Genomic DNA, 10,614 nt, shown 5'->3' on the forward strand with positions numbered 1-10,614 from the left:
AAGAGAGGGAAGGTGCTTTGCCGCTCACGTTTTTGGAGCCGTTTTCCAGGCCGGGGAGAACGGGAGAGCGTTGGTGGGGACGAGGGAGAGCGTTGGCGGGGACAAAGTGACGACAGGGCAGCGCGGCAGTACTCGTTCTTGGAGTTACCCTCTTGCTTTCCTGTTGTTTTTAAAGGTAGCGGTGTCGGAAGGAGTGACGGGCGTGTGGGAGGGAGGAACGAGGGGTAGTTTGGTGTGCTGCGCGAAGGATGAGAAATAACAGTGTTTCTATTCCAGGATATGTCTGCCTACGTGAAAAAAATTCAGTTCAAGTTGCATGAAAGCTACGGCAATCCTTTAAGAGGTGGGCTTTGCTTTGGGGCATTTGTTCCTGGAACTGGGATTTTCATGAGTTGCACCGAGGCTTTATCACCTGCATCAATGCTTCTGTTTCCTACTGCAGTTGTTACCAAACCACCGTATGAAATCACCGAAACAGGCTGGGGTGAATTCGAAATAATCATTAAGATATTTTTCATTGATCCAAATGAAAGGCCCGTAAGTACATTGAACTTTTAACAATGCTTAATTAATTCTGGTGGCCTAAAACTGCGCTGTAGGGTACTGCTGGTCAAAATAAGTCCCATCAGCTATGGAAGTAATAAAGCCCGTTCTTGTAGGAAATGTATGTAATGATTGGCCACGTTTTCCCATTTCTATGCTTTACTGCTGGTGTTCACGACTGCTTTTCCTGTGCCTGGCTTCAGGAAACTTACTAGGTTGAACATATACTGGCGATTTCTCTTCCACGTAGCTTCCTAGTTCCAGGATATTTGAGTATTTTAATTATCTGTCAGCGTTGATCAAAATCAGTCAAAAAGCAGCAAAGGTATTGTGCTAGCATTAGTCTCTTTCTTAAGAAAACCAGGTTAAGATACTTCTCCAGTTGAATAAACTGTTGGAATGAATTTATTTCTTCCCATCCTGTGCTTTAGACATATCTTGCACGTTTGTTTGTCCAGGTTTAGGTAGGAAACTCGATGACCATGTTTTAGGAGAAGGGGATGTTTATTTCTGGAACGACTGAGTTCCTTCTGTCCTGTGAACTACAGCGATCCTTTTGCTTTAGCCGTTTTTTGCCACGTGAGGGGAAAACTGAACTTTACATTTTTCTTGAGTGTGTGAGAAATGAGACTAGCCTAGCCTAGGAAGGACTTCCCGTGCTGTCATGCTCAGTAGCACCCTGACCTGTCACGCTCATTTCCTTCACACCTTGACCAAGCTGTCCTAAAGTTGCTTGACTGTTTTTTTTTCTTTGCTGCTGTTCTTTGGACGGCTGTTTCGGTGCCTGTCATGCTCTTCATTTCCAGGAAATACCATTCATGGCCCCCTCTGTGGAAGGGGAAAACTGTGGGCCCTCTTCCCAGGTTGTGGTTGACGTGGTGAGCAGTTCCTCGGGGCTGGAGGGGAGGGCCTTCACTCCTCTCCAGTTCCTGCCATTTGCAGTGCAGTAATGGAAGAGTAACTCTGCAAAGAGGAAAAAAAAAAAGCAAAAAAAAAAAAAGCTGTTCAGAGTCCCCCCGGTGTTCTTCCTTCACAAGAAGGGATGAGAGGGTCACAGAAAGCACTTCCTTAACTGATTAATTGGGAAAGTTGGCTTGAATGAAAGCATCTGTTTGGAAATATTCATGAGACGGGCGCCTTCATAGTTTTTCTGCACCAATCCTAAACCACTTGCTGAGACATTTTTAAAGTATCAAGAAGCCTTTGGATAGTTGGTGTGTCTAACACTGAATATTAAATTGAAGTTATGTGACATTTATTTTTGCATTCCTAGAAGATTTTTAAGTCCTATACAGGCGTTTAGTAAGAACTAATAGTGCATGTCGATATCTAGAGGATGATTTGTATTTCCCTGTAACTGCCAAGCTAATCAAATTCTGTCTTTGTGTAGGTAACCTTGTATCACTTGCTGAAGCTTTTTCAGTCTGATACCAATGCCATCCTGGGAAAGAAAACTGTAGTTTCTGAATTCTATGATGAAATGGTACGAAAATTTTTAATGTAACCTTCACTTTATTTTGAAGAGTGTTAGTGATGCCGTGGGGTTTTTTTCCTCCTTTGTTAGATATTTCAAGATCCTACTGCGATGATGCAGCAGCTGTTAACAACGTCTCGTCAGCTAACGCTCGGTGCTTATAAGCATGAAACGGAGTGTAAGTTGAAACTCAAAATACTTCAGTTTTAGAATTAAACAGTAGTTCATTTGGGTTTTAGTGTTTTCTGGGCTGTACAGTGCATTTGAATGCTGCTAAAAAGTGGTGGGTTTGCATTAAATTAGTTTCAACTTTTGTGGAGATATTAATACTTGAAAACTTTTAAGATTTTCTGATCTGTATGCCTGCTGAAAGGGAAAGAATGACAAATAACTCGGTATGAAGAGCGATGGCGTGATCTGCGCCTGGGTTAGCAACTTTGAAATGAGTTAAACGGAAGAATAAATGCAGGCCACTGTATTTGTGGTAAAGTTCTGTTCAGCTCATCGGGATGGTAACTGCAAGCAAAGATCACACTCAAGTACTGAAATATGGAACAGTTAGTATGGTTTTAGTCAAAGCAGCAACGCTTTTGGGATGAAGAGCAGTGTCTGACAGCTCTTCCTGCCTTTTCCCTTCTGCACAATTCTTTAACTGTAGGCCATTTCATGACATACTCCTCCAGTATAGCTCAGCGTTCTTTGTGTCCTTATCTAATCTGTCTTGAAATATAACCTGGAATATTAAGGGAATTAAAGAAATGAAATGAAAATACATTGATTCATAAAATAGAACGCATTTAGTGATGGTTTCTGTTATGATCTTCTTCATTTCATCTCTTCTCTTCTACTCTCAGAAAGCAAACGTAGTGTTTATTGAGCCCAAATCCTGCCTTGTTAGTTACAAACTCTAATGCCATCATAGTCTGGCTCACCTGGCCTGTGGCTTATCCACGTGTTCCCCAGACAACAAATGCCAGGTGTTTTTAGACAGTGAATACCTAGAGCTGAGAGTGGGGCTGAGCTTGAAGCTCGGTGAAGTTAGGGTTCTGATTTGCCTTGCGTCTGCTCGGGTGTGTGGGCATGTGGGCTGCTTGTATTTCCTACCTCAGTTTAGTCGGTCCTGAGCTGGATTTTTGTTACGTTGCGTGTTGCTATGGTGTACAGGTAGAAAATGTTTAATAATTCAAATCATAAAAAATGCCCAAATTTGAACTTTTCTTAAAAACTTAAAATTCCTGGATGTTTCTCCTGAAGGTAGATAAAAAATTTCAGTGGTTTTTTTTCTATATTTTCTTAAAACGTGCTACTGAAGCAGATAAAAATTAAAGATTTTTTTTTTTGACTGTCCAGAATTATGTAACACATGGGACATGAAGGGATATCCATGGCCTCCATAGATTTGTTGGCTTTACCAGCTTTGGCCAAAAACTTATGCATGAACAAAGAAAAATTAAAAAAAAAAAAAAAAAGAAAAGAAAAAAAAAAAGTTAGGACATCTCAGTCAACCTGACTGGGATGTCCTAATGTCAGATGTTCATAAAAGCAAAGGCAGCACCACTGAAACTTTTAGATACATAGAATTAACATCCATCGAGACTGAGAGCAGAAAGTGGTTGCAGTGCATGGGGAAGGAACCACAAAATGGTTGAGGCCCAACGCCTGCCCAACCAGGGCCGCCTGTGGCTGGTTGCCCAGGCAGCTTTTGAATGTCTCTTTGGATGGAGACTCCACCATCTCCCTGGGCAACCTGTGCCAGCGCTCGCTCACCCTCACAGTAAAAAGTGTTTTCTGATGTTCGGAGGGAATCTCCTGTGTTCCAGTTTGTGCCCGTGGCCTCACAGGCTGTCACTGGGCACCACGTATAAACTATTTGTAATTCTCTGTAATCTCCCATTTATTTTCTGTCACCATGTGACGTGGTGACCATGCTGTCACCATTTTTTCCCACTTAATCTTTAAAAAACTCTGGAAAATGATTTAGTGAATTATGTAACTCCATCCACAAAACTGATGGGCTGAATGAGGCCACAAACCAAACTTTATTTATTTATTTAATTCCAAGGGGTTTTTTGGATACCATTTTGACTACAATCATTGAATCTCTAAGGCTAACAATAACAGATATTTTCAGGACACACACCATCCAAATTATTGTTGCAATTAAAAAAAAAACCGAAACAAAAAACCAGCTTTTCATGGTACTTACAGTATTTATTTTTCTTCATCACCACCGTAGTTGCGGATCTTGAAGTGAAAACCAGGGAGAAGCTGGAAGCTGCCAAAAAGAAAACTAGTTTTGAAATTGCTGAGCTTAAAGAAAGACTAAAAGCAAGTCGTGAAACCATCAACTGCTTAAAGAATGAAATCAGAAAACTTGAAGAAGATGATCAGTCTAAAGACATGTGAGGAGCGTTGACTGGATAAAGAGCCTGTGCTGAAACCAGAAGGGCTTCAGTCATGGAACCGTGTGCGTTCTCTTGAACTCTGTAACTGAGACTGCGTGAATTTCACTTGCAAATGACTGAAGGATGTGGCTTCATAAATGGAAGAAAAAAGAAAGAATGTATCCTTGTTTGGTAGTTACAATCTGTGGGTACTTAATGATTTATTTCCAGTAGCTGGGGTCTTGGAGACCAGACTATTCGTTTGTTTTGTTTTGTTTGTTTTTTAAAAGCTGCATTTGTATGGTATATGAAAACTTTGTATGAAGTCCTCTGTTAGTTCAGTGTGATTTTACAAAATGCTGGTGTTTACTTTTTTTTTTTTACTTGTTTTTTCTACTGATTGTTTAGAGCTGCATCTTTAAAGCTGAAAATAAAATATGCGGTTTTTCATTTTGTCTCTGTCCAGTTGTGGGCTTCAAGAGCAATTGTAAATATCATGCCCTGATTGAAGGCAGAGGTTGAAATATAATGGTATGCAAGTTGCTTAAGTCTAATTACGGTGATTTCTGCATGTCTGTCTGTTACCAGCACAGTGAAGAAACCTTCCCAAAACAGGATTTTGAGTAACTTCTGTATCTACAGATAACAGTTTCTAGCCCCACATCTGCTTTAACACATAAGTGCATCAATTAGACAAGTTATGCTCAGAAACAGGAAATGATTCCTGTCCTGACTTATGGAAGCTTGTTTCATATTTGTACTGTACTGTCTTTGTTCTGAAGTAACTAGCAGGTGTTCCTCGCGAAAAATCAATACATGAGATTTTGCCTGTAACTTTTTTTTCCACCCCGTTTGTAGAGGTAAAAGAGCGTGGTAGAGATGGCGCTACCTCAGGTTTTGAAAAGGCTTAAGGGGCATCTTTGCCACTGCTTCAAGATTCCGTGTTGCAGTAAGCTCTGCTACAGAATTGAACATCCCCTCTCCCCTAAGAAACAGTATTATCAATGCTTTGAAGACAAAGTACTCATTTCTTTGTATTTGAAACAACTGCTGATTGGCTTTTACCATGGCTCAGTAAAGATTAAGAACGGAAACAGTTTCAACACTCAATACATAGACTTCAGATTTTCATTCAGAAAAACAACTGTTAAAACTTGGCATCTTTAGTTTATGGTGCTACATACACACACATAGGTTGAGGAACAGCTCATAGCAGTGGTGTCTGCACAGATCCTTCCTAGCACTGCAGACTAGCCAAATTTTTCTGGCTACCTAACTGCTTCAGTTTATTCATTCATTAGCCAATTTGCTCTTAAGCAGTAGCTGAAGAAGAACACGCTAGGCGATTTCTGTACAGTAGAACCTGCTGCTTTCAGAGCCGTGCATTGAAAATAAGGCTTGGGTAGGCCACAGTATATTATACATTTTAAGGCTGAAAGAATGCTTTCCAGTGAATAGTTGAAAAAATACTCATACAATTTTATTTTATGATATCTTGTTATTCAAAGTGTTTATTTGGCTGCTTCCTTGCCTGATGATCACCAGCAGATTTTTAAGGAGAAATATAATGGGGTTGGCATGAAGTGAGTCCTTCCACATGTATTCTCTTAGCCTCTTGCACATCTATTCCATATCCTGAGGAGGTTTTTAAGGTCCATTTGTGCACGCTGAAACAAAAAATGGAAAGGGAAAGCGCAACTTTGATGGTACTAGGTTGTATTCGACATTATTATCTTCATATGTGTCAGTTAAAATAATACTAATGTAGAGTAACTCAGATGGAATATTAAAGAGGTTCTGCAAGAGCTGTGACTAACAGGAACAGCGCTGCTTCAACAGGCTTGACAGACCAAAAAAGAATGGAGTGGTACCTTCTGAACCTGGTATTTTTGCAGGAGCCTGAAGTATGCTTTTTATTTACATTGTTATAACATCCAATAACCAGGCAAGTATTCAGCTTTACAGAAGCAACGATCCTGGCTCTACTATTAGCCATCAACGTGCTAGACCAGTGATGTCATTTTTGTTTGTGGTTAGCATGGGGTTTTTTTCCCCCCAGTTTTTCTTTCAACTTTTTGTATTTTTTTTTCTTTCCTTTGTGCTCTCTGCAAACATCATACAAGAGTCACTAGGTTCTCCTCTCCATACTAAGGCAAGAAAACAGTGCGAACATGTGTCTGTGCTGAGCAGTTACTGGTGATAGGAAAGTTGCTTTACAAAGTTCCTTATTATGTTCTGTGTTTTCATTGGAAAATACTTCCTTCAGATGCTGAGAAAGCAACTGAGCCCTGTATTAGGCAGTAATTAAATTCTGGAAAATGTTCACGAGAATTAAGCAGTTTAGGATTTTGGCTTGAGAATAAATGTGAAAAAAAAACCCCACCTCCCTGCATTTGACAAGTAAACCTATAGCTACGTTCTCTGCGAACTGCATGGTTCTCTGTTAATGGGTAGGTTATGTTGGGACCTACGTTTTCTGCCATCAAAAGAGCTGTTGGTGCAAGCACTGGGGATCACACATGCACACAGTGAATCTACAATACAGCGTTGACCTTCTAGTGCGTATCATTCTCAGAGTTACTAGAGCTGACATAGAGTGGGGCACCAAGGGACACAGTTGCATTTGACCTCCATTGCCTTGAAGAAAAACCCCAAGACTGCACTCCGCTTTATTTTTGGCAGCCCTATGAAGATGTGATTCCAGACAAATAGTTACAGTTTGTGCTTGCCAGGGGTGCTAACGTAAATGCTAGCTATTTATATTGCTGAGACTGACTTTAGACTGTGGTTTCATCCTGAGTTATAATTGTGAAACACAGATGTATTTAAATTTGCTTTGCAAAGGAGGGAAAAAAAAAAATCCCTCATTGTGCTATAGGTACAGTTTGATATCACTGAATTGCACAGTAATTTGTCCAATTGCCTAGACTGAACCTCTGGCCTCCACTTGAAGCATCCCTCTGGCAGGTAAAGATAAAATGTGGTTTATCTCAGCTTATATGCTTATTGTTATCCATTTCACCAATGAGGAATGTTTACATCAGGCATCAAACATGCAAAACTGGTAGTTACTGTCAATGTCACTTCCGCTATAAAGACTTGGGGGTTTTAAGCATTTTAGCTAAGACACATGAACAGTCGTCACAGTCATTTCAAACACTGGCTGCTTACTCACTCACTACCCAGTATTATTTATCACTTGTTCTTTTTTCGCCTAGCTCCATCTCGTATACCTTACTTCTTTCCTTTGCCTTTGGGTTTCATAGAATCATAGAATCATAGAATGTTTTGGGTTGGAAGGGACCCCTAGAGGCCATCTAGTCCAACCCCCCCGCAGGAGCAGGGACACTGCTAACTAGATCAGGTTGCTCAGAGCCCCGTCCAACCTGGCCTTGAATGTTTCCAGGGATGGGGCCTCCACCACCTCCCTGGGCAACCCATTCCAGTGTTTCACCACCCTCATTGTAAAGAACTTCTTCCTTATATCTAGTCTAAACCTACCCTGGTTTTGGCACACTATAGTTTATAGTTGGGCTCTGAAGTTGCATAAGTCTGTGCCCAGGAGGTTTCTCATCAAAAGTGGCGCTACCTGACAGGACATGTGTAAATTCACTTAATTCACTTTTACTTGAGAATTTTTTGGTTAGCAGAGACAGGACTGGAAGGAATGTTAAGTCACCCTGTTCCTTTTCTTTCTAGACAGATGCTGGTAATGACACCAACCTAAAGACACCTTTGCTGCTTATGCATTTAATCCATATTAAATACATCAGTGTTTGCTTGCTTCTTAATGGGAATACAGATTTAAAAGCATTTCAGGTTGTTTTTAGACATCAAGACATCAGGTTGTTTTCCAAACACCAGGTGGCAGGTATGTCCAAAATACTCTCCAGTCTCAACAGCATTTTCATTACTGGGGTTTTGGCAGATCTGTGATGTGTTTGGTTGGTCTCATTTGAGACTTGATCATCTGATTAGCCAACCTGTATTCGTTTCTACAGAGATGACCAAATTGTCTCTTGCATGTTATGAAACTGTTCAGCAGCCTTGTAAGCGAATCGAATGCGCTGTGCCAGGAAGCAAAAAAAAGCGTGCATGTTTGGGTGCAATTTTTGTTCATTTGGCAAGGGAAGCAGCTTTCCAAATACAAATCTCTGGAGTTGTTTTAAGGGCTTTCTTTGCTTTATCAGCTGAGATTGTGTGACATCATGAATGAGCAAAACATAACTTAGGTACTTCACTGGACTGCATGTGCTTTGCTTGCGCTCAACTGCTTGCACACAATTGCAGGTACAAAATGGCAGGATTTCCCACACGTAAAGGTAATTACTTTTTTAAACTTAATGTTAATAGAGTTAATAAACTTCTTTGACTACCTACTGATACTATGAATGAACCTTTGGCTTCCAAGCACGTAGAAATATCTGATTTTCCTGAATACAGTAGGGAAGGACAGGTTAAGTAAGGGGAAGAGAAGGGAGAGTTAGGATGGTAAAAAAGAATAGCAACAATGAGAAGTTCTTGTTATATATTGTGATATAATGAGTTAGGAATTATTTTAACATTCATTTGTGATACATTTATACTATTTCCATTTTAAAATGTTTTAAGTTAGATTGTGAAATCATGTAAGTGTCTAGTGAAAGTCTTACCTATGCAAATACCCAATACACATCCAAAATTAAAATTTACATTTCAATTTTCATAGGAAAAACGTCTTGAATGCCTGGGCCATAAAAAGAACTTGTTAGCATTGGAATATGCAGTATTTGTCCTACTCCCTCCCTGATAATTACTATACTTTTTAAGGTGTTCATGTATTAAATGAATGGCCAGCACGTCTTATTCCCACAGTTGTGGAAAATCCTGTACTTTAGGACAGGAACAGATTTCATGTGATCTACTGGCTTCTGCTTGGCGAATCCTTTCACCTGAAGTGATCAGCAGCTTCTTTTCTTCAATGGCTAATTCTGCAATGTCTGGCAAATCTCGCATTTTTTTATACTCTACAATTCAGCTTTATTTCAAACAGCGTATTTCATTTAACCTCTGATCTAGAATGTTATTAACATGCATGGTGGAACACGCTTCTAAGTTTCTCAGTGAAACATTCTGGTATCTTTATTCATAAGATCAAGAAACAAGACGTATGGCTAAGAACGGTCGTCTTCACCTGCTGAATTGATCAGACACAACTGCACCTCAGTTTAATGACTCCAAAGAAAAGATTTGAAATTGTTTCACAGTTAAATTGCAGTTTCTAAGCTTGCATCTTTAAGCACTAGCACGCTGGGTAAATACAGGTATTAAGGGCTGGCAATACCAACAAGGTTTATGCCTCTACGCATGTAACAAGGGCGACAGCTTTTGGACTTAAGATCTGGAGAATGAATAGTGCTGCAGCACTCTGCTGTTCCACATGCTGGGTCTGTTGAAAGTAGCAGGGCCAGTACGGGGCCCCTTTTTCCTGTCTATGTTTATTACAGCAAGAATTAATCCAGGTCATTTTTGTTTTAATCACAGCCCTAATTAGAGTGATAACCACGCCCCACCTAAAGCTCCACTCAGGTCCTAAGCCACCTGAACTCTGAGTAGGTAATACGGAGAATCTTGAAAAGTTAGGTTTGAGGGGCTTGCGGTTAACTTTCGGGGTAATTTCCTGGTTTCTGTATGGAAGTCTATGTAGCAGTTAAAGCATTTACTCTGCAAACAAAATATTCCTGAGGAAGGCTGAATCTGCATCTCACAGTTTTAGAAGTTATTAACCATGAGGTCAGGAGAGTCCCCTCCATCGCTGCTATTCACAGTGAGCTGACAGTCAGTTCTGCAAGACTTCTTAGGACTGGACAGGGAAAAGGCGAAGGAAAACCGTAACCTCTCTTGGTAATTAGGGCATTGGAGAAAACAAATTGAGTGCTTTTTTTCGAGCTGACTAAAGCCACCATTCAGGAAAGAGTTAGATCCTTAGTAAATGAACGTGTCTAAATTAGATGGAATTAATTTCCCATTACTTTCAGAAGTTATGCACCTTTTTAGTGATCGTAGAAGAAATGTATAATCGGACAAATTGGAAGTGACTTTTTTCCTACCTGCTACAGGTTAGGCACATTTGCACGGTGAGGCAAGACACAGGATAGGCACTTAAACTAGACAGACTGGACTCCACCACCCTCCTACGCAGTGGTTGGAAATGATCAAAGCATCCGCTGCTTT

General features: G+C 40.3%; 1 protein-coding gene across 1 annotated transcript in view; it reads left to right on the forward strand.

Annotated features, from left to right (window-relative positions):
• Nucleotides 1-4,838, forward strand: part of YEATS4 (YEATS domain containing 4) — a 16,222-nt gene extending 11,384 nt beyond the window's left edge. The window contains exons 2-7 of the mRNA XM_035901675.1: nucleotides 50-175; nucleotides 277-343; nucleotides 443-537; nucleotides 1,934-2,026; nucleotides 2,108-2,195; nucleotides 4,254-4,838. Of these exons, the coding sequence (XP_035757568.1) occupies nucleotides 50-175; nucleotides 277-343; nucleotides 443-537; nucleotides 1,934-2,026; nucleotides 2,108-2,195; nucleotides 4,254-4,423 (639 nt within the window). The 3' untranslated portion in view covers nucleotides 4,424-4,838. The remainder of the gene's footprint in view (nucleotides 1-49; nucleotides 176-276; nucleotides 344-442; nucleotides 538-1,933; nucleotides 2,027-2,107; nucleotides 2,196-4,253) is intronic.
• The last annotated feature ends 5,776 nt before the right edge of the window (nucleotides 4,839-10,614 follow it).

Source organism: Egretta garzetta, unplaced genomic scaffold (genome assembly GCF_000687185.1).
Source record: "Egretta garzetta isolate BGI_Z169 unplaced genomic scaffold, ASM68718v1 scaffold68, whole genome shotgun sequence".
Taxonomy (NCBI): Eukaryota; Metazoa; Chordata; class Aves; order Pelecaniformes; family Ardeidae; genus Egretta; species Egretta garzetta.